We start from the raw sequence: 26,968 nt of genomic DNA on the forward strand, positions 1-26,968 counted from the left end.
CCTGAGCACAGCTCCGATTTTTGTTTCAGAATAATACCATTGTAAGCATATCTATTACCCAAGAACGCTCCTCCTCTGTCACTCTCTCACTAAAACCACATTCATCATAAAAACGAGAGTGTCTCTCTCACTGCGCGTTGTCTGCCAACCAATTTCGAATTTCTCAAAAAGCTTCTTCTTTTTCTTCTCTTTCTTTAAACCTTCTAGGCACCAAACACTCTCTCGCTGCCTTCCACTTTCCATCTGTTTGAGAAACGGCTTTCCGAGAGAGTGAAGAGGGATTCCATTTTCACAGCAATTTCCTATATTTCTCTGTCTGCGTCTCGGATTGTGGTTGGTTTTTTTGTGATTGTAACAGTCAAATTTTGATATATTTTTCCTCTAATTCAGAAAATGATCAACGTTACTCCAGAAGGCATTATTCTGATGTTCCTGTTGGCATTCCACATCTGGTGCGTCGTCTATTCATGAATACTGAATCAATACCAACTTGTTGTTTCTACTTCTCCTGTTTATTATCATCGGGTAGTCTTTTTTAAATGTTGAAATAAAAAAGTTCATTAAAATGAAAAAACAATGTTGCCGTCTGAAAATAAAGCAGCTCTGTATGATGTGAGCTTCAGAATCTTGAATGGGAAAAGAAATCAGATTCTGAGCTGACACCATCACAAGTATTTGGTCAACATTAAATATATGGAATTGTATAGGAAGGAACATGTTATGGCTTAGGTGACAAAAAGAACTCAAAAAGGTCAAAACATGGTATTAAAAAAAACCAAAATGATCCAGGTGGGTTCTTTAAAGGCACAGAAAAAAAAAGTTTAAGTAAGTTTTTTTAAAATTTTGAATCATGGCTTTTGGCAAAAGGCAAAAATTAAAGTCGGTGTGAAACGGGAAATTTTAATGGCAATTGCGTAATTAATGCTTTCAAAATAAAGGGGAAATGAGAGTAGTAGAATGCATTGAAACTGGGTAATAATTGAGTTAAAGTGTTAGGTTTAAATGTGCTCCGGGAGCCACGGCATCTCGGTTATTGTCCATTTCTAAAATTTAATTCAGTTGTTAGGATTCCTGAACAGCTTAGGCTTACTTGTTTTTCATCTGAATTCCTACATTTGTCTAAAATTGGTGGATTGAATTCGTCTTTTGAAGGATCGAAAATATCAGGAGAGGCCAAGCACAAACCAGTCTTTCGATTTTTGAAACGACCGATCTGAAATTTGAATTTTGTGTTATTCTAATATTAAAAAAAGCTGTGGAAGATTCCCACAACGACAAATACAGTAACCTAAAAATTATTTCATTTTCAGGATTTCTTTTTCGTTTGTGAATGCTTTTCTTTTAATCGCTTTCTCTGTTGTTTTCTTCCAAATAATTGACTGAAAACGTACTGAAATCTAAAAAAACCTGTGGAAATAAATATATTTTTAGGTTACTGTAGTTATTCTTTTGGGGACTTCTTATACAGGGTTCTTATTGCAACAGAGAAAAATTCATTTCTGTAAACTTCTGGAAGGTTCGCGAGCTTTTTTTTGTATTCCCGCAAAACTGAAAAATCTGAAAAATTAGCTGAAGTTTCTGCGATTTTTAGAGAGAAAAAATTGATTTTTCTTTGATTTTTTCCAAGATTTTTAGAAGGATAGAAGGTCCTTCCGAGAGGGGCTTGGAAAAATAGAAGGGCCCCCTGTAATAAAAGGACCCTCAAAGGACCTCCTTCATTATTTGTTTTGAAATCCGAAAATTTCTGTACTTTTTCAGGGGAAAATATTCCGCGGACTCCACAATTCAATGGAAATTCGTTGAAACTCTAATTTCCGATGAAAATCTTGCTAAATTTTGGCGAAATTGGCAGATTTTCATGTATTTTGAACGAAACTTCGTCGAATTTTTTCAATTCAAAATTTCGACAAAACTGGCCCGAAAAATAAATGGGGACCCTCTAATTGAAGAGCCCTTGTAATATAAGGGCCCTCTGGAGGAAACTTGGAACAATAGAAGGGCCGGCCTTTCTAATACAGGTTTTACGGCATTTGTCTGAAATTTTACCGTATGGTGTTTTTGAAAAAAAGTTTACTGTAGATTACTGTAGAAGCAAATTTCCTTTTGTAGTTTTTTTTGCAAACACAATAACGTCAATATGCAGATGCAAAACATAAACTACAAAAGGAAATTAGTTTTCTACAGTAATCTACAGTAATCTTCAACATCCGTTCTATCAAATTTCAGACAAAAACCCGGAAAAATCAAAAAAGAATCTTTATAAAATAGTTGAAAAACTTAAAAAGGTCTAAAAATTTTGGGAGAAATCGAAGAAATAATCTATTGTTTTCTATCGAGACCTCTGACCAGAAATTTTTATAAATGCTTTTCTTCCTTCCCTAGCTTAGATTTTTTAAATACAAGCATAATAGAAACTGGTTCAAAATCTGCATACATTTGGCTTAAAATCCCAATACTCTGTGTCGAATCCTGCACATTCTTTCAGTTGAATCTTCCAATCCGAGGAGGTATGAAGTAATTGAACAACTGTTAAACACAAGTGTTCATCAGTTCTTAATCGATGGTCTCCAGTATACAGCCACAACTAAAATAGGTTTAATTTTCGAGACTTCGATATTTGGTTTTCTGAAAATGATGAATCAACAGAACCTGCCATAAGTCTAGACCCATTGTACACGGTGCACCAAGTAATCTATGATTCTTGGGGCCAGTGTCCCCTGGACGATAAGCAGCGCAATATTTCGAATTAGAAATCTGGAAAATAAAGGTGTACCTGAGTTTTATGAAATATTTCAAGACAATCGGTAGTTGCTGGAGTCTTGATACCAGATGAACGAAGAGCCCATGCCAAACATGCACTTGAATTAGAAGATGACGTCATCTGAAGGCATGGACTCCACGTCATCATAAACATTTAAAAAACAAACACTAACCCTTCCAAATTTATCTAATGGAGTTGGTAGAAAATGATCCTTGAACACATTCTGGAGATACCATTTGAAACTTTTGCAATTCAACGTTTTCCTAAGCTCCACTCTCTCGGAAACATCGATTGATGGACGCATTCGATAGGCTTGCGGGGCGATTTTATAGAAATAGTATTTCCATTCATCCATCCATACTTCAGCAACTCTCAAGAGATTTGCATTTAACACTTTTCCACTGGATTTTCCTGGGAAGTCATGAGGGGAGGATTTTCTGAAGACGTGGCCAACATGAGAGCATGGAAGAATTTCGACACGGCCACCACATTGCCAAATCTAGAAAAAATATGAATGGTCGTAGATCAGTGAAAAATTATTTGTGTCCTAACTCACCCTGAAACTCATTTCGAGATTTTCTCCACCCCAAATATCCATTCCAGGATCATATTCTCCAAGTTCTTCAAAATAATTTCGATCTATTGAAAAAAGACCGCCGGCCATTGTAGGACTTTCAATTGGTCCGGTTGGATCCAAAAGATGTTGTTTTGCCATTGATGAGGGCATACCGTACCATCTGAATTGCAAATTCCAATTGAATCCACCTCGAAACATTTCGATTCCTTTCTGATATTGGAATGTGTTATCATTAATGATATCAATCACTGGACATGGAACTGCTTTTCGATTCAGTTTTATTCTTGTTAAAAGTGGTTCCAACCATCCTTTTGTACATTCACAGTGTGAATCCAAAAAAGTCAGTACATCTCCTTGAGCCTCCTGAGCACCCATCATTCTTGCCCTGATTAAACCAACTCTCTCTTTGGATCGAATGATTTTGATATCAGTTGGAATAGGTTTTATTGATTCGTCTAGCTTCGGATAACGAAGAAATTCTGAATAAGGAAATGTTGAATTTCAGCTGGATTAACTTAATTCTCACCTCTATCCGAAAAGTCGTCAACCAGAATTATTTCTTTCAGCAAATGCTTTGGGGATCTATCAATTACACTCCAGACAGTTCGTAGAAGTGTTGAGTACGCTTCATTATGATAGACAATAATTACAGATGTTGTCGGAAGATCTTCTGAAATTTGATGATATTTTTCTGGTACCAAAGATTGGAACTATGGAAGATAAACGTCGGTGGCCGTGGCCAAAGGTCTCACACCGACAACTACCGTAACATAAAATACTCTATTGTCCGGATTCCTGAGTATCAAAACTTTAAATTTTTCCACCGTTAGGGGAATATGGCATAAAATCTAGTGTTAGTAAAAAAACGGGAAATTGAATACCAGAGATGTCCGGATTCCGGATTCCGTATTCCGGATTCCGAGAAAATTTTTTATTCCGGATTTCAAACATATTTGTTAATTTTCAAGAATTCTCTGACTTTTTTTTAACTTCCGCTACTAAAAATGCAAAAATAAAGCACGATATGTGTTTTTAGAACTTTTCTTCCCATTTGGAGAACTCAAAATTCCGGATTCCGTATTCCGTATTCCGGATTCCGGGTTTTTTTCATTCCGGATTCCGTATTCCGGATTCCGGATTCCGGGTTTTTTTCATTCCGGATTCCGTATTCCGGATTCCGAGTTTTTTTCATTCCGGATTCCGTATTCCGGATTCCGGGTTTTTTTCATTCCGGATTCCGTATTCCGGATTCCGGATTACGGGTTTTTTCATTCCGGATTCCGTATTCCGGATTCCGGGTTTTTTTCATTCCGGATTCCGTATTCCGGATTCCGGAAAATTAATTTCATTCCGGATTCCGTAAAATTTTTATTTGTCCGGATTCCGGATTCTGGATTCCGAGAAAATTATTTTATTCCGGATTCCGGATTCCGTTTCTCAAAAAATTCATTCCGGACATCTCTGTTGAATACTGGAAATAAAAATTTTTTGGATTACGGTAGTTGTCGTTGTGAGGCCTTCAGTCACGGCCACCGGCGTTTCTCTTACACAGTAAAAATAGAAAACGTTACCAGGATACGTGATGTTTCTACACGATGGTTTTCGGATTTCTGGTAGTGATCTTCTGACCGATATTCCATCACTGACCAGTAAATTGAATTGATTAACAGCAAATGTGGAATCTGCTCTTTTTTGTTGTTCTGGAGTCAGATGGGATACTCCAGTCCCACCTTCTCCCCAATCATCATGAGGCGAGTATAGGTTAGCGTTCAGTTCATCTGATGTCAGATTTCGTTTTTTTTCTTCTGGTAAATTTCCGTTGTAGTGTCCTACTACTACCTGAAGATCCTAACTTTGCATTTTCTTTTTGATATTGAGACTCACATGAAAGTTTGATCTTCCAATTTGTTTCGATGATTTTTGAGATTGAATGGGCTTTTCACCAAAGTACTGAAACAGAAATCAATTTTTTTCAAACGATTCTCAAAGTTCAGCTTACGAAATCACTCAGGAAAACCAAGGCCAATGAAAAGGAGCACCAAATCGCCAGAAAACCAAAAAGAAAAACTGCATACGCAACGATTCGTTTTGACCTTTTCCGGGAGCGAATCAACGAGGCGATCATGCTCGCGGAGCACCACCCAAGACGAGACGAGACACTAGATCATCTGAAAAAATAGAACTGAAATTGAGACGTCAGAAACCCGTTCAAGGAGAAAATCAATTTGTTTTTGTCCACTGATAGTACCGAATTGAAACACAGGGAAAAAGAACAACATCGTCGTTGCGCAGATGTGGGGAAAATGATACGGATGATCAAGAGAAGAAGAAGAAAAAGACGAAGGAGAAGAAGAAGAAGAAGAAGTCAGTGTTAGATTAATGATAGTGGTGGAAAGGATTGATACAAAACAGGACAGTTTCTATCTATCTCTAACAATTTATATAAGAGATGATACGGGAAGTGATAAGAAGGATACGAAACATGTTTCTGGATTCTCCAAAGCTCTTTTACTTGGAAATTCAAGTTACCGTACACACTCTGATAGAACGCCAACTCTAACTTTAAGCGTTGAGCTAATTTATCTCGGTTCCGGTGAAAGATATTAAAAAGTAGTCAACTAATAAACTATTGATGATATTATGACAAACATTTTGCCAGTTGACCACTTTTTAATATCTTTTACAGGAAATGAAATACATCGGCTCAAAGTTGACGATTTGGGGTTTTTATCACCCGCAACATGAAGTTCCCAAATTGAAATATACTCTCAGTTAGATCTCCTTCATTCGTTCATAGTTCTCAATACCACAAACATTTTACAAAACCGTCCAGTATACTAAAACGATAATCTGTTCTTTTTTAATCCAAATTCCGATTTCCACTCAATTTTTATTCACAATTTTTATTTATAATAGCTCAGTTCACATTCCGGTACCTCGAATTGAGATTTTCAATACCCAATAAAAAGTGAAAACAAGATAGCGCAAGTAATACCATAAACACTCTAATAGAACGCCACTCTTAACTTTCAACTTTGAGTCAATTTCTCTTGGTTCCTGTGAAAGATATCAAAATTGGTCAACTGATAAAATATTTGTCATAATGTCATCAATATTTTATCAGTTGACAAATTTCAATTTTCTTTTACAGAAAGCGAGATAAGTAAGCTCAAAGTTGATGGTTTGGGTAGCATGAGAATATCAACTGAATGTTGGATCTTTCCAATCCTGGGATAAGTATACTAGAACATGAAAAAAACGTTATTTGAATAGGCGAGTGAACGATTTCAAGGTCATTTCACAGTTAAATGTTGCAATCGTTCTGGTCGAAAATGAAATGGAAAGGGTAATGGATGGATGTGAGTGTGAAACTTGAAAATATCTTGATACATTCATTCTAACTGGGATTTTTTTTTGAAAAACGAGATTCAAATAAATACTAAAGTATCGTGTCTCGTGATGAGAACCAAATGAAAACCAAAACCAAACCATTTGAAACAAAACCAAAAAGGCAACACTGGTAAACACATAAAAAAACAATATCCACCTCGTTTCTCCTCTATAATGATTGAGGCTTTGAAAATAGTATTCAAAGTTACGAGAATTGCTATGGAAACAGACAAAAAAGGAACCTGTTTGAATACGTGATTTCGTATTTCCCAAAAAAGGTATTGGAAAGCAGAAAATCGGTGTGGAAAAAAAAACAAGAATAGGTGGATTAGGAACTACGAGAGGAAACAAGAAGACGTTGTAATATATATAGAAGACTGAAGGTGTCATTTTTGACCCTATGGTCATAACAATGATTTCAAACTTGACATCTATTGAGTAGTTTTGAATGTATAAATGAGTATTTGATTTTGAAGAAATCAAAAAAAATCGGTCGCAGGTGGTACTGTAGCTTTGAGATCCTCATGCTCTGACAAGGGAGTTACTTGAGGGGGCAGGTTTAACTTTTTGTGAAATTTTGGGAGCAGATAGAAGAGCTTATGAGGATTCCAAATCTGTATAAAAAATCAGCAAAATGCTCACGTGAGCTGAGTTATGACCTAGAAAAGTTGGCTCTTTATGACAAGGGGGGGGGCCAAGCGAAAAGGGGGGCCCATGAGAATAGGGGGGCCCAAGTCAAAAGGGGGGGGGCCAACAGGTAAAAACGTGGACTAAGTTAAGATTTACCAATTTTTTAAAGTTTTTCGAATTTTTCTATAAAAATTTTGTACTTTGCGCTTGTTTCCACAAAAATTTGTCACTTCAAAAAATTTCAGTTTAGGCCAGTTTTTTGTTTGAACAACACTATTTTTTTATTGTAACTGTGTAATTTGAAGTTGTTCAGCTAGTTTAAAACAGACATTTAATTTTTAAAACAGACATTTAATTTTTGAAGAAATTCACAAATATGCTCATGGGTTCATCGAAGATTTTTCAAATTTTTTTTTCATTTTTTTTTGTTTTTTTTATTGAAAAAACAGTTGAGGATTCTAAACACATCGGTGGCATTCGATGACAAACTGCTGGAAACATATGTTCTTGGCACGATACGCGCATTTGACCATTGACAATCTTTTGCACCCAGATAATTAGCACTTTCCATAAACTTTCCGGTCGAAGCAATATTGAATTGGTGAAAATTTAAAAAAAAACATTTTGAAAAATCTTCGATGAACCCATGATATTTGTGAATTTCTTCAAAAATTAAATGTCTGTTTTTATTCTGGAAAATGCCTATTCATAACGAGAAACTCCCGAAAAACATGTTTAAATTGCGTAAATTTTATTCCAGAGCCAGTTATGGCAGCTTGAAATAAAACAAAAAAAATTTGCAAAATTTTTGAGATCGGGAGAATCGAACCTACAACCTTCCTCCTCTGAACTTGCCATTTTACCACTTTCCCACACTGCTGATTGAAATCTATTGTTTTAAAATAAATACACTATTCCGTGAAAAAAAAATCTCACGAGAAATTGCTTAATCATAGGGAAACTTTTCAAGGTCATAATTCAGTTCACGTGAGCATTTGCTGATTTTTTTAACAGATTTGGAATCCTCATAAGCTCTTCTATCTGCTCCCAAAATTTCAAAAAAGTTAAACCCGCCCCCTCAACTAACTTGTGAGATACTGCAGGCATGAATACAAAAAATAAAACAGCTATTATACATGTACAAAAAACAGAAGCGGTGTAAAAGAAACTCCGGTGGTCATGGGTAAATTACCAACGACAACTAAAGTGACCAAAAAAAATGTATTTCAGAATTTTTTTTTCCGTTTTTCTGTGATATTCATCTAGTTTTTTTGCTAATTTTCCTCAAAAAAAGTCGGAAATTTTAAACTTTTGATAGTGAAAAAAAATTGACTGAAAACGCACAAAAAAGAAACATATTTTTAGGTTACGGTAGTTGTCGTTATGGGACATTTCGCCACAGCCACCAGATTTTCTCTTCCACAGCTCCGATTTTTTGAATCAGAATAATAGCTCAGAGAATTTCATGCTCACGGTGTCGGGGATACTGTAATCATGAATAAAATAATCGTGAAAGTACTGTATAAATCGTTTGTTTCAACACATACCTAGATAGTTTAATCTCCGAAAAGAAGACTTTAATATCAAGAAAATGGCGTACCTGACTGACAAATCTTCTTTGTAGGCGGCGACTGTAGAACAAGGATAGAGGTTGTTGAAACAGAAGATTTTCTTTTTTTTTCGAAAGTTTTTTTTGTCCAAAAATGGAATCGACAATCTCGGGATTATTCGGAGAATGAGAAGAAGAAGAAGAAAAAGGAGAAGAAGGAAAAGACTAAGTAAAAGTTTTTCCTTCTGACAGAATCCCCTTTTGAAAAATGAATAGTATCTATTTCAGAGAAACGCAGAGACAAGCCCTCTCCAGAAACTGTAGAAGTGAACATAAGAAGTGGAGAGAAATGAGGAGAAGAACGGCCTCGAATGGGGTCATTCGGGATGGAGAAATAATGAAATAGACAGTGAAAACTAGAGATTCAGACAATTTTGGATTTTTTGAAAGAACTAGGGATGACGAGCGAAGCGATTTGAGAAGAACAAGAATTGAGTGGAAGAATATGTTTGAAGTACCTAAAATTAGTTCGGGCTTTGTTCAAATATTATTCTGGTATAAAACATTGGAGCTGTAGAAGAGAATCAACGACAACTACAGTAACCTGAAAACAGCTTTGATTTCAAGATTGATTCTCTCGTTTTTTTACTGATTCCCGCCGATTTTTCTGGTATTTCCCCCCGAAAAAGTCGGAAAATAAAAATTTTTGATAGTGAAAAAAATTGCCTGAAACGCCCAAGAATTTAGAAAAAACTATGAAAATGAAAAAATGTTAGATTACGGTAGTTGTCGTTGTGGGACCTTCAGCGATTCTCTGATGATTTTGTGAAATGGACGGAATAATCGAGAATTTATAAAAGTAATCCGTCAGATGACTGACTGAAAAAAACACTGAAAACATTATATTTCTGTCTGAAAAGAAAATCTAACCACAAAGTTAAAACATTTTTCAGAATATTTCAAGTTTCCCTTTTTTTTAAAGATTCTATCAGATGTCGCGAAACTTGGAATCTCAACGGGAGAAGAAGAAAGAGTGCACTGGAGACCAGCTGAACGAATTAAAATCAGAAATGCAGCCTTGAAGATCCTTCCAATTTGCTTTCCTTTTTCTGTCTTGTATTTTCTTTTTCATATTCCATAATCTGTATAATTAATAAATCGAGTTTGAAACTGTGGAAAACTTTAGTTATTTTTTTCATCAGTTTGTATTCAATCTGAAATTAACACCGGTTGTGTAATTTCACAAGTGTCTGTAATTCACTGTTCGCAATTTTTGTAGTGTGTTCATTAATGAATTCCTTGAGAATGTTCCAGCCGAAGACACAATGGTTTTCGGCAAATTCGCAATATTTATTTGTAAAGCATGGGGAAAGGTGGTCATTTAATAGGAAGTGTTCGATATTAAGTTGCTCGAGAGCTAATATGAGCGCTGAGAACTCAAAAATATTCAAAAGTTAACTAATTGGGTGATTTTTGCTACTTCTGAATAACCTCTTTTTTTTCAAGTCAAAAAAACCAGAACGATCCCAATTTTACCTGAAATTAGAGGGATTCGCAACACAGCCCATATATTTTTGTATCATTAACCCTTCCGAATGACCCCTGTTTTTCTTATCTCAATTCCGATGAAACCAAGTCAAACTCACAGAACTCCTCCCAAAGAAGCGAGAGAGCGTGCCGGGTAAGGAGAGAAGAGAGAGTGAAAAACGCAAGCGCCGCGCGGTTCTTGTGGGCGGAGCCAATCAATTTCGATGCCATTCGACCAAATTTACTACTGTTTTTCTGATTTTTCGTCACTTTTATGTAAAATTTTTACAATTGGTTCAGATAAATAGTAATTTATTAAGCACCAACAGTTTCTATTAAGAAATAAAATCACACAGTTTCGAAATGTACCTTTTTTATTGATCGGGCTATTTCCTTTCATGAGTTGATTTCAGTTGGTTTCCTACGGAAATTCAGGGAGACACAAAGCTAATAGGGGAAAGCAAAGCAGTGTAAGTATTTCAACTTTTAAACTTTAAAATTTAAAAATCTTGAAATTTCGTCGAGAGAACATGACTCCTTTTCAGTTTCAATGAGTTCCGACTCGCCAGACGGCTCTAATTTGCCGAACAGTGATCATTCTAACGGTAGCTCGAAACGGGACGGTCAGTTATCGATTGAAAAACGCTGAAAACTTGTCTAGAATTAAATTTATGAATTTGGCTGTGTTCGCTGCATGTGCTATGTATTTCTTCGTTTGGATTTTTGCTGCTGCATTTTGTCGTCAAGAGATATCGTAGGAATGTAAAACTGTCACCTCGTGTTCGCAGACTCAGTACAAAAATTAGAGTGTTTTGCACTGAGTCTGAAAACACGTAGATGACCGTTTTATGATTCCGACAATATTGCTTCTTTATTTTTCTGTGTTTTCCATGTCGTGTCGTATTTTTTCGTCGCTTGTTCTGATATGTTAACAACAAAATAACTACTATTTTTCAGCAATGGAAATTTCACCTGGCTCATCGTCTCACGAACGAGACCGAAAAGGACATCGGGACCATCGGGAAAGGACGCGGAGTCACAGTGGATCACCGTCAAGATCATACGGAAATCAAAAACGAGGTGGATCAAGACAAGGAAACAGAGGGAGAGATCGGGAATCGAGGGATTCTTTGACACCTCCATACAAGACTCAACGGTAATATTTTCAATTGAGACATAATGTTCTAGTTATTAAATTTCTTCCTTATATATAAAACGTTAGAGATGTCTGTTGGTCCGTTTTTGAAACATTTGAAAATTGAATATAGATTGACGTGACCTTTAAGAAAGTAAAGAACTCAGTGACCAACAAGTAAAGAACTAGGTTAAATCGCGCCGAAGGCGCACCAGCTTGCTGGTAACTACGTTTTTAATTGAGAAAATATAGGAAAAGGACAAGTTCGATGCACGACTTACGTTTGAATGGATTTGTTGAATGTTATAGTGGACATAGGCCCTATGACACTTTTCAATATAAGCCTAACCCGTATCGTTCCGATAATATCGTTGGCATCAGTTTCAGAGCGTATTCGAGTCCCAATAATTATCGCAAAGGAGGTGGTGGTGGAAGAGATCGAGGCAGAAACGATTCGAGTCATCGGAAGAAGAGCAAAGAGCGAAAACGCCGTGATAAAAGGAGCCGTAGTCGGAGCCGTCATCGTTCACCAAAACGAGGTGGCTCTTCGAAGAAGAGGAGTAAGAGGAATTCATCCGGATCTTCTTCTTCAGATTTGTAAGTTGCAAGGAGATATTAGAAATCTGAAATTATTAAAAATTAGTTGAAAAAAAACTTGCACATTCGGTGGTTGATGCATATTCGGTGGTTGATTAGACTAGACTTACAAATTCTTGAGACCAACCAGGCAGTACTCAATTCGAATTTCGAATTCGAATAATGAATTTTCTGGGTAAACGTCGGCAATAGGAATACGCTTAAGGTGTGGCGAGAGAGAGCGGAGCTTGAGCTAAACTAATGAGTATAATTAGAGGGTGTGACGAACGAAATTTGATTTGTCGAAACCAGGCATTAATTTTGGGATGAAATCGTCAAAAAGAAAAAATTTCTTGGAATTCCGAACATTCAGAATTTTCCGATGTTAAAAATTGTCGATTTTCACAAAATCAGAATATTTAAAAAAAATAGGAAAGGAAAGCCGGGTTTAGCTAGCAATTCAATCTTGATGTGTCTGACTCTTCTCGCGATTTCGTATTATTATGATATTTCTTCGTTGTTCCCGGAACAGTCGCATTAAATGTGACCTACCCGTTGAGCTGGATAAAATACTGCACCTTCTCATTAAGAAATCGTCGAATCCGAGATTTCGATAAACATTTTGCCCATATAAAGCATAGCATCCTCACAGATTGAATCCGTAAAAAAATTAATCAACGTTTCGTAGACACATGTGTTTAACGCTCCAGTGAATCAACTTTTTTAATACCTCTAGCTCACTGTTGTCAAGGTGATAAGTAATATCTCTCATTATATAGAGCATATATCTGAACCTGGCACACAAGAGTGTATAGAAGAGAATTGGGAAAATATATATGGCCCTTCCGATTTCATTGTAATTTTTTTTCAAACATTTTCGAATCCAATCAAAATTCTTTTTTTTTGCTAGCTGTGTGCAAGTTCAGTTTTCGATCAAAAATGTTTTAAAACTGATTTCTCTTCAGCCTTCACTTATCGTCCTTCGTATCATCTTTGAATGGTTTTTCTGTTTCTGCAAGTATGATAGTGGTTTCAATTTGAATGGGCTGTACAATTAGACCATACTTTTTATTTCTCGCTCCTGAAAATAGATGTCTCTAAATTAGCTCCATTAGTTATTCAAATTGTCGCCGTCATCTCTTGAAGTGAATATCTATAAAATAGAATTGGATTTGGAAGAAAACTGAAAAAGAAATCGTGCTTGGCGATTCGAAATTCGGAAACTGACATCTGTTTCATTTTGATCGTCGCATCTTTTGGCCAAAAAGACCTGTGCACTTTTTTCATCTAAATTTTCCAATTGTGTCTATCCTCCTCTTCGACACATATTCATAAAAAAGGAGAAAATGAAGATGCCACCAAAACATTTTCCATTTGTGCCATGAGACGCAGGAAACAAGACAAACGACCCTTTCTCCCCTCCCATACCCTTTTCTCTTGCTGCGCGCACCCTTCTTGTCCACTGGGTCCCCTCTCTGCCCCTCTACTCTATCTTCGGCGATTCCAACCAACAAGTCACCGGTGAATGAAGCTTGACGGCGCCGTCGCTCGTCGTATTCGGTTTCTCGGTGCTTCTGCGTCTCTCCGTTATATAATTGTATTCTTTCTCTGTCTCGCCACATTCGTTTATTCACAGCTTCACGTCTCTCGTCTATTCTTCTCACTATCTCTCAGTCACTGTTTTTATACATTCAAAGTTCTCGTCAGCAGGAGGACATCTATGCTCTTTCTCAGTTCCGTGTAGATCTCGGATAGTTTAAAGTATTTCTAGTGCACTATGCATGGCTGGAAGAAAAACAAAGAAGAAGAAGAAGAAGATGATCGCAGTAGAAAAAGGACTAGAGACTCCAGCTGGAATGGGTAAGATTGCTAACTTATAGTTCTTGAATTTTTGAAAAAATTTGGGTTAATAGTGGGGTTCTCATCTAATTTGTTGCAACTGTTTCTAGAAGTTACAGAATGGACACATCGTTAATTGGGGAAATAAAGAAGAAACATGGTTCCAATATCACATCATCTGGACGAAAGAAGAAGAGTGGTCGAAGTTCTCGGAAACATCGCAGCCCCAGTTCTTCTTCAAGCAGTTCTGGAGATGTGAGTTTTTTTGGTAGAAAATTACCAGATTCGTTAGAAAAAAAAAATAAAGAGTTGCTTTGGAATTTGAAATTTCTTCGATCCATTTCAGATGGCCATACCAGCATCGAACGGTATGAACGTAACTGCCATGCCACCTCCACCAACTTTTCAACCGCCGTTCCAAAACATGTTCGCTCAACCTCCTCCTCCTCCCTTGGTTTGTTATTGTTCACACGATCTTCTCAAATGAAATCAGACTTTTCAGCCTCGCGGTCCACCTCCACCTCCGGGAAATCATTTCATGACTCCTCCACCAATGCCTCCACCGACTTTTACAATGCCACCTCCACCTCCTCCAAAAGATTTTCACTTTTCTGCTACAACTAGTGTGACACACGTTGCACTCAGCTCCATACCACCACCTCCACCACCTCAGATGGTGGAATTCCCTTCAAGCTCTCGAAAAGACCATTTGCCGATGCCTCCCGATAGTAAACGGATAACTAGCAGGCCAGTGTAAGTAACAATTTACCGAAAACGTCATTCGTCATACATTAATGACTTACAGGATCATAACAAAACGTGGAGTTGTTTTCAAGACACCATCTGACTCTGACTCGTGGTATAAAACCAATCTGACTCACTATGAGATGCTCGATCAAATTGGAGAAGGAACGTATGGACAAGTTTACAAGGCTATCAACAGGCTTACCGGTAAATTATATTGTTTTTCGGTTCAATTCTAAAACAATTCATTTTGAAGGTGAGCAAGTTGCTATGAAGCGGGTTCGTCTGGAAAACGAGAAAGAAGGTTTTCCGATAACAGCGATTCGAGAAATCAAAATTCTCCGTCAGCTACACCACAAAAATATCGTCAGACTAATGGATATAGTAATCGACGATATTACGCTGAACGAGCTCAAACAAACTAGAGCGAATTTTTATTTGGTATTCGAATATGTCGATCATGATCTGATAGGATTGCTCGAATCGAAGGAGCTTGTCGATTTCTCAAAGGAACAAATTTGTTCGTTGTTCAAGCAATTGCTCGAGGTAATTGTTTCGTGTCTGATTATTCTTGTTTTCACATAAAATGTTTCAGGGTCTTGCCTACATTCACGCCACGGGTTTTCTGCACAGAGACATCAAATGCAGTAATATTTTGGTTAACAACAAGTATGCTTTTCAGTTTTCGGGGCAACATTTTCCACCTGTTTTATTTCAGAGGCGAGTTAAAAATTGCTGATCTCGGACTTGCTCGGTTATGGCAAAAAGAGTCTCGATTGTACACAAATAATGTCATCACTCTCTGGTACCGTCCACCAGAATTGTTGCTAGGAGACGAAAGATATGGAACAGCAGTCGATGTCTGGAGTGCAGGGTGTATGCTAGGAGAGCTATTCACCAGAAAGCCTTTATTTAATGGAAGCGATCCGTTCGGACAGTTGGATTTAATCAGCAAGGTTAGAACATAAAATGTTTGAGGCTGAGCTGACTTACTGCTTTCCAGGTCTGTGGATCACCATCTCCGGAATCGTGGCCTGAATTGACAGAGTTGACTTTTTGGAATACTTTCAAACAACGTAGAAGCTACCCACGCAAGATCAGGGAGGAATATGAACAGTATGTATTTATTTAGCTCAGTTACTACTGAAAGGTTTCATTTCAGCTTGATGCCTCGAGATGCTGTTGATTTACTTGACAAGATGCTCACTTTGAACCCAGAACGGCGAATTTCCGCTAAAGACGCCCTTTTACATCCTTGGATTCGGAATCTGGAGCATGCTTGTGTTCAGCCGTTAAAACTGCCACAGCATCAGGTAAGATGGTTGATGAGCTCTTTTATAGCATGCGGAAAATTAACAGGACTGTCACGAGATGTGGAGTAAGAAGCAGAAACGGTTAGCACGACTTGGAAAACAACCCGAAAGGTCAAGTAGTGGTAGTCATGGTAGTGTTCGGGCAAGCTCCCATCCCCGAGGTAAGTTCCACCGTTGATGAAGAACTTTTAATGACAACTCATGTTCTTTTAGTTCCTCCTCCACCACCACCAGCACCACCGGCTGCTTCAAACCCAACGTCGTCAAGATCGAATGGTGCTGTACACCACCAGCAACATCACGCAACTTCGATGCCGCCTGTCTCAGGAATCCGTCCACTGATACCTCCAGCTCCTCCAACGGGGCACAACCATCATCCAGTTCATCAACCATTTCAACCAGTGTTCTTCAAATGATTCACTTTTAAAATTTCATGGATTCAAGGGAAAATATATCATTCCTTGTTCTCTCTTCTACTGATTCTCCATTGCTTCTTTTTTCACCCTCATTCTTCTTATTCTATTAGTTAGATTGATTTTTCTTAAAATGTGAGTGTTGTAAAGTCTTCTTTGAAATTTTATAACTTTTTTCGCTTATATCATTTTCCATCCTTGTATTCGGTTCCCTCATTGTCCCCAATTTTTCCTCTCTCTCTCTCTCTGATTTTTTTCAAATGTAAAACTGGAAAAGTGTCTGAATGTCACTACTGTAACAAGAATGTAGCAGCGGATGCAATTTCATCAATGGATCAACGGCGAAATGGATAGTCACAATGCGGCAGGTTTCTTTTTTTCATTTTTGATATTGCAGAATAAATTTGACAAAAAATTATCTTGTATCGGAGGTTGAGTAGGGGGAACACATATTGATCACTCTACAGTGGATTCGTCTTGTTTCGAGATTCGTCAGATTTTTTCGGAACTAGTGAAGGGTCGGGAAACAGGAAATTCCAGAGATTTGTCTGCATTTTTATGTGATGTCGTTTGCAGAATTTTCCGTGAAAAAATAATTGATACAGTAATCTACCGTAGTAGCTGCAAAAACATCGCCAAAACGCAAACGAACCTCTGCTGAGATTTCCTGTCCCTTTTATTCAATTCGGTGTCAGCTTTTCATAACATACTTTGGAATTGATCATTAGTTACATTTTTTCTGTAAGTTCTAAATCTTCCAACGCACTTTTCAAAACTTGATGATTCATATGAAGATATGCTAACAGATACTCAATACTTAACCGTCGTTGACGGATAAGATCTGAAAACAAACTCTTGCTTTTCAAAACAGTTCTGAGCTAGCTTCAGTTAGGTTCATATTATCGTCCGTCTGCCTCATTATAGGAATATCTGTACCTTGAAAAAAGCTCATTGTTGTAAAAATAGGGGATCGAATTTAGTTTTTCAAAATCTAGTGGGATCTATTTTCCCAAATTACTATAATATTTCACAATTGTACCGGTACCATCTACCTGTTTAGTTTTCTCTTCCTTGCTATCATATGTAATTTTAGGAAGATTTTCAAAAACGCATTTATTATACAAATTGAAATTTCCGGTTTTTCTTTTCTGTGTATTTGTTCTTTTCCCCCCTCATATTGACTGTAATCTTTCTGTTAATTTTCTTTTGTGATCGTCTAAATTGTGATTTTTTAATGTTTTTTTTTTCAATCTTAATACAATAATAACATTTCAGTATTTATGATACTTTACTTAGTTTCAAATGGAATTTCAAAATAAATTAATTTGAGATATCGGACGTTACGACAGCCGGAGGAGAAGATTCCATTTTCTGAAAAAGAAAGAGTTAAGATAATTTAAAATATCTGGCACCAAACCTCAGTAATCTTGACACCGTACTCTTCTTCATAGGCTTCTTCTAGTTTTCTCCAAGGATTGCTCATCATTGCTGGCATCAGGCATTTGCTGGAATCAACTGGTCCCTGGAAATTTTTCAATCGATTTCGACATTTACTAGACATCAAAAGAAGCCCACACTCAGTTAAATTTAGAATAGAAAGAAGACTTACATGATTCACATTCCCTCCACGTCTTCCTCTGCCTCCTCTGTCGTTCCTCTGAAATCCTTGTCCACGTCCTCTTCCGCCTCGGTATCCATCGTTATTCTGATGTCTATAGTTTCCTCGGTTGTTTCCTCGATATCCTTGATACCCACCACCACCTTCACCACCACCACTTATCCCACTTCTATAGCCATAATTCTGATTTCCTCCCCAGCCACCATCATTCGATTGTTGATATCCTCCTCTGTATTCACCTCGATTATCATTTCCTCGCCAACCACCACCACCACCTCTACCACGTCCTCCATATGGTCTCCAATGGTTTTCTGTAAATCTTAATACTTATTTGAACCTTTTTTTGAGAAAAAATGACTGTTTTCACCAACTGAATACTGAAAACTTGGTTTTAACCTACTAAAAATAGTATTTTTGAAACAAAGATTACCTCCGCGTTGTTGCCAATGTCCTCCTCTATAATTGTCTCCGCTCATAACAAAATCTTTATTGAATTTCAGCTGCTAATCTGAACAACATTCAATCGAAATTTGAATTTCTGCTTTGTCCGCGAGGACTACACGGCCGAGTTTTGCCTGGCCTAGGCCAATTTTTCCTAGGTCATTTTCATTTTTGTTCGAATCCGAACTTTTGTTCAATTTTTAGCTGTAAACATACACTCAGAGATTCGACGGGAAAAAACTGGAGAGAGAAGGGGGGTCTGGAGAAAACGCCGAGAGAACCAGGTTCGAACGGCTGCAAAGCTGCTAAAATAGGCGCACCTGTAAAAGTGGAGCGTCGTTAGGAAAAAAGTTCGAACCGATATCTCTCCCAGTTTTCCCCCGTCGAATCTCTGAGCATTTTGTAACTCTAAAAATAACACATACATACACTTTATGTTGCAGGGTATACGACTAAATGGATTCAGAAGCAATTAGCTCTGATAGTCATGTGGCAGCTGCGATAGCAACTCGCCGGAGATCGAATTCTGTGTCTGATGATTATTCTGTGCAGAGAACAAACGACGATGCAACTCAGTGCAAGTATTTTGCTATCCAGGTACTAACTGAACTTGTTTTAAATCAATCTAGTAACACATTTTTTGTTATAGAAGGGCTACTGGAAGGATGATTTCATTGGTCGTTTCGCCAATTCCTCAGCAAATGTTGCCGAGGCTCGTCGTTTCCCAGAAATTTCAATGGGGTATTGGGCTAGAACAGCTGCCATTGAAAAGTACGTTCGTGGATTTTTGGAAGAGTTCGATGGAAATGCACAAGTTGTCAGCTTTGGTACGTTCCTTCAATTATCATAGGATTGATTCGTCGAACTAAGCCACTAATCCAAATCCGGGTCATAAAGTTCAAAAAATGATTCATTTTGAAGATTGTGTCTTTTTCCCGCTCTCTTATCAACTTCTTTTGCAGTTCTCTTATCAACTTCTTTTGCAGGATGCGGATTTGATACTCTCTTCTGGCGTCTCGTATCTTCCGACGCAAAGCTTGCCAAATACGTTGAGGTTGATTTCTCTTCAGTCACCTCCAAAAAAATTCGTCACATTCTGAAGCCTGGAGGTTCTGTTGATTTGAAGAAAAGTTTTGAAAGTGAAGGTGAACGATGAGTGCTGATATCACCTAATTTACCAACTTATTTTCAGCTGTCGTCTCTCATCACGCCGACCTTCATGCCGGAAATTATCATTTGATCGGAGCTGATTTACGTCAAACAAGCGAGCTGGAGCAGAAGCTGGCAACTTGTCAGCTTGATCATGACATCCCGACAATTTTCATCGCAGAATGCGTTCTTGTCTACATGTCGTCCAATACAAGCTCTTCTCTCCTCAAGAATCTAGTTTCCCAGTTCCGTCATCCAGCTTTTGTGAACTACGAACAGTTCCGCACTTCTGATGCTTTCACTCGTGTTATGGAACAAAATTTGGGAGAAAGAGGTATTCAGCTGCACGGATTGGAAATGTGTGAGAGTGCCGAAAAGCAGGAAGAGAGGTTCGTTGTCTAATTCTGAATCAATTCAAATGATCAAAAATTTCAGATTCCGTAATGCCGGATTCAAGTCTGTCAAGGTCATGGATATGAATCAAATTTTCAACCAGTTCCTCGATCAAGACGAAGTTGCAAGGTATGGAAGGATTTATCTTATTAAAAATACATGTCCTACTATTAAAACTTTTTTTTCAGAATTCGGCAAATCGAAATGCTTGACGAAATGGAGCTTCTTGAACAGCTTCTTGCTCACTACTGCGTCGTGTTCGCCAGAGTTTGAATATAATGTTTATTGATATCTTGTAAATTTCTTTTTAAATAAGCACCGTTATTGCTGTCTGATTCCACCGATATATCGTTCCTTCCCTGTGTTCTCGTACTTGCTTCTCAATTAAGTTTTCGATATTTACGATGTTCCATTGAATTCTTCTGGTTTCTGATAGTCCATTCCATATTTACAATGTAACCTTACTGAGAAACAACTAACAACCCCAGAAGTACTGACGTTGTGCCGATGAAATGTTGGCGATGGCGATCAAATCGCCATCGAATCTACCTATTCTTCGCATGTGCTTCTCTTTTACTGCTGTCTAAACACTACTTAACAGTCACTGTACCAATTGACGAAGAAGACGAAGAACTAAACCCAGTAGATTTAAAAGAAAAAGAAAAGGTTACTAAAAATGCAATAACGATCATTTGTATTCAGTAGTTTCCAGGAAAAAATAGAATGTGAACCAACTGGCGCAGTTGAAACAAAATGTACGGCAGACAATGGAAAACCGCTGAGATGTTGGAAAGATGAAGAAGAAGTGTATTTCCCATTTTCTTATATTAAAAAAAGGTTCGATATGACTGGAAAATTGGGAAAAGACGGATCCACATTTGAGCTGTTTACTTCCTATGCAAAAATGAGGACGCCCGATAAGAACTACTATCCATTGGGCCCATTTGGACACTTCTCAACATACAGTGTGGAAACAAGAGATCGTGTCAGATGCATCAGTGCGAAAACAGGTAGGACATCAGGATGTTTTTTGAGCAATGCTCAGGAATTTCAGATGTTCCAATGTCCACTCAATGGGATCCGATACCTTACTACTACCCGATTCAGATTGCACAATACGGGCTCCAGCATTACAGTAGGATTAAACTAGGTATACTGCTTATTGTTTTGAAAGTCCTAACTTCCAACTTGCAGATTCGGTGAGCAATAAATCAGATGATAACGCTGAAGTACTTGTGGGTGTACAATCGAAGGAATGGAAAGGTGCTGCTGGTATGCATGAGACAACTGAGCGATTGTTTTTCAACGATGAAGAAAAAGGAAAAGTAGTGAACATCAGTGCTGGACGTTGGATATTTGATAGAGTTTCTCTGATTTGAATTAGTTTTTCAGATGCTTTGTCGAATGCAGGAGCATATGTGTATCTCGATAAATCTCCAGACTTGCATGTCATTTCCTTCGACTGGAAACCCTATGATGCAAACTCGTCTTTCACAGTTTTAGCGAAGATGAAACAAGATGATCTATTAGTTCTTATTAACTATGTATTCTCAGAAGGGGACGGAAAGTGTGTTTGGCAAGACGAGGAAAAGAGTTTTGATGATGAGACAATAGTTTTGAAACCAAGAAAAGACGGTCAAGTTTCATACTCGTATTCTTATTCTGGAAGTGCGCCTATTGGGGAATGGTCGACTGTGACACGTGATATTCTTGTGGATGTAGCTCGAGCACTTTCAAGTGGAGAAAATCGAAAGAAAGATGACAATGTTGTCCTCCATCCAGGTATGGTTCCATGGATATCCGAATAATATAAGTGTGTTTTTTAGGCGACCTTCGTCTGGTCTCTCTAGGATTCCGTGGCCAATTGACTGTCAGACAACAAATAGCTCAACGAAAAGAGCAAGATTCTCATGCATTCCGATCTTCTGCTGACTGGTTAGTGGAGAACCAAGATAAAAAGGGAGGATGGGCAGTACCTGTGGAGAGATCAATTGCGGATAGGAAACTAGTTTTACCTCCCGGATGGCATAGTGCAATGGCTCAAGGTTTTTACAAAGAATGCAATTGCGTTTTTACTTTTTAATTTTCCAGGTCATGGAATCTCAGTCCTCACCCGAGCATACAATCAGTTTAATGATAAGAAATACTTGTCTTCTGCGATTAATGCTCTGGAACTATTCAAGACAAATTCGTCCGAAGGTGGTGTCCGTGCGGAGTTCTTCGGATACATTTGGTATGAGGAGTATCCAACAACACCTGGATCCTTTGTACTTAATGGATTTCTCTATTCACTGATTGGTCTCTACGATTTATCGAAACTGGACGTTTCCGGAATCTATGATGATAGTGCCAAAACGAAAGTTAAAGAGGCGCAAGAAATGTATTCAGTGGGAATACGTTCATTGAAACAGTTACTTCCATTATATGATACGGGAAGTGGAACGATCTATGATCTACGTCATGTCGCACTAGGAACGGCTCCTAATCTGGCGAGATGGGATTACCATGCGGTACATGTATATCTACTGAAATGGATCGCTGGTCTTGAAAAGGACGAGTTTTTAAACAAAACTGCCGATCGCTGGATTGGATACGCTTATGGAAAACGGGCAAAACACAATTAATACTTGCAGAACAACACAAGCGAGTTTTTAAAATCAAACATTCAAACTTAATGATTATTGTTCTCAACTTTTTTTTTCAAAATTTCAGATCAAAGTTCAACCGAATCCTCCTCTCCATCTGACATCGGGTTCACACTGTCATCTCCCTACTGCGTGCCTACAGCGTCATTCTTGTTTCACCTCATTCGATTTTGCCCCTGTTTTTAACTCTAATCTCCCGAGTATCATACTGCCCCTCGTTTCTACATTTATGTGCATATTTTAACTTTTGTTTCCGTTGTCAGTTTTGCCCAACTTCTTCTCAACCATTTTCTCATATTTTTCCTTCATCACAACTTCCATTCTTCTTGCTTCAATTTGGAATCATTGTGCTATTGTATGCTTGTGTCACACGATCTCTTTGTAGTTTCATGTATAAATGCTTCTTTTCCTTCTTTTCAGTCCCCAAGTTCAAACTTGAAAATGAGCCGTCGTTATGGTTGGTTTGATGAGATTCGTACCTTCTTTCCAACCATTTGGCTCATTTTGGCTCCACTCATCCTGAGCCCTTTGCTGTTTTTGGGACAGGAAGGAAAATGTACATTCGTAATTTTGACAATGTCCTGTTATTGGGTGGCAGAAGTGGTTCCACTGGCTGTAACGTCTTTTATTCCGATGATAGCTCTTCCATTCCTGGGAATTGTTGGAATTAAACAAGTTGCTCCTAAATATTTTGCAGTGAGTTGCCAATCAGAAGAAAATGAATTCTCTAGGCTTACTTTAGGATACAAATATCGTATTTTTCAATAGTTTGATGCTATCACTTGCCGTCGAAGAATGTCAGCTGCATAAAAGAATTGCTCTGAAAATGTTGACCTATGTTGGAACAAGGCCACATTGGTGAGAGAGAGAATCTCTGAAAATGAATTTGAAAATAAACGAAAGAAAATATTTAGGTTGATGGCTGGATTCATGATCATCACCAGTTTTATGTAAGATCCATGTATCATAGATTTTAATTCTTTAGTTTAAAATTTCAGATCACTTTGGATCTCGGATACAGCTTGTTGTGCACTGATGGCTCCGATTGCATATGCTCTTCTTGAAGAAATTATGATTCCAAAAATGAGAAAAGTTAAGAAAATCGAGGAGATTGAGAATACAAAAGTGCTAGAAAATGGAGAAATCGAGTGAGAATTTGAAATCCTAAATTTAATAACTTTAAATTTCAGAGAACGGAAACTGGACACTTCAAAACTTTCAGCGAGAGATAGAGGAATCTGTAAGTGTATGATGCTTCTGGTTGCTCATGCCTCGTTGATAGGAGGAACGGGAACTATAAACTCCACTGGACCAAATCTAATTTTCAGAGATAACATTGAAAAGTGATTGCTTTTCTTTTTTTTCCAACTTTTAATCCTAAACTTTGAAGAAACTTCCCAAACGAGGACCATGGTATCTCTTATCTTTCTTGGATGGCATTTGCAATTCCTCCTATGATATTCTACATGTTCTCTTCTTGGTTCATTGTTCAATTACAGTTTTTGGGACCTCGTCACATGATAAGTATGTTCAAAAAACCAACAGAATCTGAGAAAGAAGAAGAGGACTTTGCAAGAAAAGCTGTATTGAAAAGTTATAATCAGTTGGGACCAATGACATGGGCTGAGAAAAGTACTCTTGTCATTTTCCTTTTGGCAGTTTTGTCCTGGATTTCATCAGACCCAAAAGTGATTCCGGGATGGTCAGATTTGTTCAAAAAGGGATATGTAACTGATTCCTGTTCCGGATTGGTTGCAGTGTTCTTGCTTTTCATTTGGCCAAAAAACAAGCCGGACTTCAGGATGTTTAGAAAAGACAAGAACAGACCATCCGTTCGTCAAGAACCTCTGATTGATTGGGATTGCGTTAGACGTCGCTTCCCTTGGTCAATTATTCTTCTTCTGGGAGCTGGATTTGCTATTTCAGAAGCAGTGAAAGTTAGTACGGTAAATTTCTCTTCTCTAGCGGATATTTTTAAGGTCAGCGGTCTCTCAACACTCATTGCCTATAACTTGAATAGCACTATTTCTTCTCTTCCACTTTTTGGAATGCAAGTGATTCTTTCCATTGTGGTTGTTGTGATGACTGAATTTTCAACCAACTCTGCAACTGCTTCTATATTCATTCCAATTTCGTTTACTCTGGCAGAATCAGTTTGTGCACATCCCTTATATTTTTCAATTCCAACTGCAATAGGACCATCTTTCTCTTTTATGCTCCCAATGGCAACACCTGCAAATGCCATTGTTTATGAGACAAAAACTATACGAATGATTGATATGGTCAGTTTGAACTTCAACTCTAAACTTGCAAGTCTACTTTATTTCTAATATGTATTACAGGGTGGTTTTTAATTACTGCAACGGTATTCAAGCCTTCATAACTTTCCCAAAACTCGATGAAAACTTCCAAAATTTTGGATTAAATTATTTCAGACGCACAAATTTTATAATAATGCAAAAGTCATTGATTCCACTTCTTTTCATTCCGACGACAGCCGTCAGAGGCTTAGGAAAGGAGCCTACAGCGGCACGGTGACACGAGGGCATTACTTCCGGATGATAATTTTTAAATCGAAGGCAACAAGATCAACCGAAATCACGTTATACTATTTAAGGCGACTACATATGTTTGTCAGTGAAGAAAACTCCCATATAAAGCTTCGCATTCCGATTCGGTCAGGATCTTTGATGGAAACACGGAAAATTGCGAAAAATCCGTTGTTTTCCCCGATTTCCGAACCAAATTCAACTATGAAACCAATCTAAGTAATCAGGATGTTGTCTTAACTTGAATTCTACTTGAAAAGTTCATATACGGTGTTCCAACGAGATTGTGCCACGTTTTACTGTACCAAACACACCCAAGGGAGGCTCAAACTCAATTTTCCGGAGTTGAACTAGGCACAAGACAGGATCCCTTTCTCCTGAGACCTGAATCCAATAAATTATTCAATCTGAGGATGTTGGACCTAGATAGTTTACTCGTGAAATTAACAAGCTTTCATCTATCTGGAGATCAGCCTTCAGAAGATATGGGTACTAATAGGTCAAAACTACCACCGTGCCGCCATAGGCTCTTTTCCGAAGCCTCTGACGGCTGTCGTCGGAGTGAAGTGGAATCAATTGCATTATTATAAATTTTGTGCGTCTGAAATTACTTGATCCAAAATTTTGGAAGTTTTCATCGAGTTTTGTGAAAGTTATGAAGGCTTGAATACCGTTGCAGTAATTAAAAGCCACCCTGTATAGATCCCCACCCAAGCCGTACATTTTGAGCTCAATTATATCGATTCCTGTAAAAGATATCAAAAAAGTGATCAACTGAAAAAATATTTGCCATGTTTTGTTAAAAATTTTATTAGTTGATTGACTTTTTATTTCTACCACAGAAACCGAGATAAAATGACTCAAAGTTAAATGTTAGAAGGGGTCCTTGTATTAGTGTTTCCGGTATTTCGTTTCAAAGTTTTTTATTAGAAGTTGTCAACTACGAGAATCAAGACAATTTTTTCCATAATTTTAAAAGTTTCACATCAAGAAGACACATATATTGAACGTTTTCGGCATTGAAAGTCGATTTACTTCTATTTCTATTTCTAAGATGTGGTAAATTTTTGCCAGGAACCGTTTTTCTGATGTATTCCTTCCCCTAGTCTGTATTTTAGCATATCAGCTGTTTGGCAGGCTGCCAAAAAATGAAACACGACATCTGTTATGACGTGGCACTAACGAAGAAGGGTACTTAAAGTTTTATGATACATCGCAACGGGGCACCCCACTGCGAAAATATATAGACCCAACAGGCACAACTATCTCCACATTTTGAGATCAAATTTTAAATATTCCAGGTTTCATGTGGCGTTCTTCTCAATATATTTTGCATTGTGATCACTGTCATCAACATGAATACATGGGCATATTGGTTATTCAATATGGGAACATATCCAGATTATGCCATACGACATGCAACGAATCTGACGGGAAATTCAACGCAATGTTTTTAAAACCAATTTGAAAATATGTATTCAATGAAATATTTCTTACTTTTATAATGCCAGAGAGTCTATGATTAGCTGGCTGTATGGTTGATATACTGTAGTTGCTCTAATAGAACCTCCATATACGTGCACTTTGAGCTCAATTATTCCGCTTTCTACAAGATATATCAAAAATTGGTCAACTGATAAAATATTTACCATAATATCACCAATATTTTATCAGTTGACAGATTTTTAGTATCTTTTAAAAGAACCGAGATAATTGAGC

The 26,968-nt window shown here is 37.7% G+C and overlaps 8 protein-coding genes across 8 annotated transcripts; 6 read left to right on the plus strand and 2 right to left on the minus strand.

Moving 5' to 3' along the window:
- Positions 1-998: 998 nt before the first annotated feature.
- Positions 999-5,463, minus strand: Cbr-gly-6 (the record flags this gene model as incomplete). Its single annotated transcript, XM_045243926.1, is given in 11 exon segments — positions 999-1,043; positions 1,091-1,213; positions 2,435-2,584; positions 2,650-2,754; positions 2,774-2,881; positions 2,934-3,260; positions 3,318-3,817; positions 3,865-4,008; positions 4,910-5,177; positions 5,223-5,288; positions 5,338-5,463. 11 exon segments carry the CDS (start codon positions 5,461-5,463, stop codon positions 999-1,001), a joined length of 1,962 nt encoding a protein of 653 aa, XP_045096387.1.
- Positions 5,464-11,393: 5,930 nt separating this feature from the next.
- CBG25972 lies at positions 11,394-11,594 on the plus strand (the record flags this gene model as incomplete). The annotated part of the gene is made up of 1 exon (XM_045243927.1): positions 11,394-11,594. The coding sequence occupies one exon, from the start codon at positions 11,394-11,396 to the stop codon at positions 11,592-11,594; it is 201 nt and encodes a 66-aa protein (XP_045100061.1).
- Positions 11,595-11,856: 262 nt separating this feature from the next.
- CBG25971 lies at positions 11,857-12,686 on the plus strand (the record flags this gene model as incomplete). Its single annotated transcript, XM_045243928.1, has 2 exons — positions 11,857-12,166; positions 12,598-12,686. The coding sequence occupies 2 exons, from the start codon at positions 11,857-11,859 to the stop codon at positions 12,684-12,686; spliced, it is 399 nt and encodes a 132-aa protein (XP_045100060.1).
- A 1,236-nt stretch (positions 12,687-13,922) lies between these two features.
- Cbr-cdtl-7 lies at positions 13,923-16,457 on the plus strand (the record flags this gene model as incomplete). Its single annotated transcript, XM_002642095.1, has 12 exons — positions 13,923-14,005; positions 14,095-14,239; positions 14,331-14,438; positions 14,487-14,737; positions 14,790-14,935; positions 14,985-15,274; positions 15,324-15,409; positions 15,447-15,684; positions 15,732-15,844; positions 15,891-16,041; positions 16,088-16,202; positions 16,255-16,457. The coding sequence occupies 12 exons, from the start codon at positions 13,923-13,925 to the stop codon at positions 16,455-16,457; spliced, it is 1,929 nt and encodes a 642-aa protein (XP_002642141.1).
- A 1,317-nt stretch (positions 16,458-17,774) lies between these two features.
- On the minus strand, positions 17,775-18,548 carry CBG18088 (the record flags this gene model as incomplete). Its single annotated transcript, XM_002642094.1, has 4 exons — positions 17,775-17,825; positions 17,872-17,976; positions 18,064-18,383; positions 18,503-18,548. 4 exons carry the CDS (start codon positions 18,546-18,548, stop codon positions 17,775-17,777), a joined length of 522 nt encoding a protein of 173 aa, XP_002642140.1.
- A 421-nt stretch (positions 18,549-18,969) lies between these two features.
- CBG18087 lies at positions 18,970-20,328 on the plus strand (the record flags this gene model as incomplete). The annotated part of the gene is made up of 6 exons (XM_002642093.1): positions 18,970-19,110; positions 19,163-19,340; positions 19,500-19,658; positions 19,706-20,051; positions 20,098-20,184; positions 20,244-20,328. 6 exons carry the CDS (start codon positions 18,970-18,972, stop codon positions 20,326-20,328), a joined length of 996 nt encoding a protein of 331 aa, XP_002642139.1.
- A 234-nt stretch (positions 20,329-20,562) lies between these two features.
- On the plus strand, positions 20,563-22,679 carry Cbr-hse-5 (the record flags this gene model as incomplete). The annotated part of the gene is made up of 7 exons (XM_045243930.1): positions 20,563-20,721; positions 20,768-21,065; positions 21,101-21,205; positions 21,250-21,402; positions 21,448-21,837; positions 21,882-22,100; positions 22,147-22,679. The coding sequence occupies 7 exons, from the start codon at positions 20,563-20,565 to the stop codon at positions 22,677-22,679; spliced, it is 1,857 nt and encodes a 618-aa protein (XP_045096386.1).
- Positions 22,680-23,141: 462 nt separating this feature from the next.
- CBG18085 lies at positions 23,142-26,706 on the plus strand (the record flags this gene model as incomplete). Its single annotated transcript, XM_045243931.1, has 7 exons — positions 23,142-23,396; positions 23,443-23,558; positions 23,615-23,650; positions 23,699-23,848; positions 23,891-24,043; positions 24,091-24,982; positions 26,551-26,706. 7 exons carry the CDS (start codon positions 23,142-23,144, stop codon positions 26,704-26,706), a joined length of 1,758 nt encoding a protein of 585 aa, XP_045096385.1.
- Between the last annotated feature and the right edge of the window lie 262 nt (positions 26,707-26,968).

This window comes from Caenorhabditis briggsae (assembly GCF_000004555.2).
Source record: "Caenorhabditis briggsae complete genome, chrIII, whole genome shotgun sequence".
NCBI lineage: Eukaryota > Metazoa > Nematoda > Chromadorea > Rhabditida > Rhabditidae > Caenorhabditis > Caenorhabditis briggsae.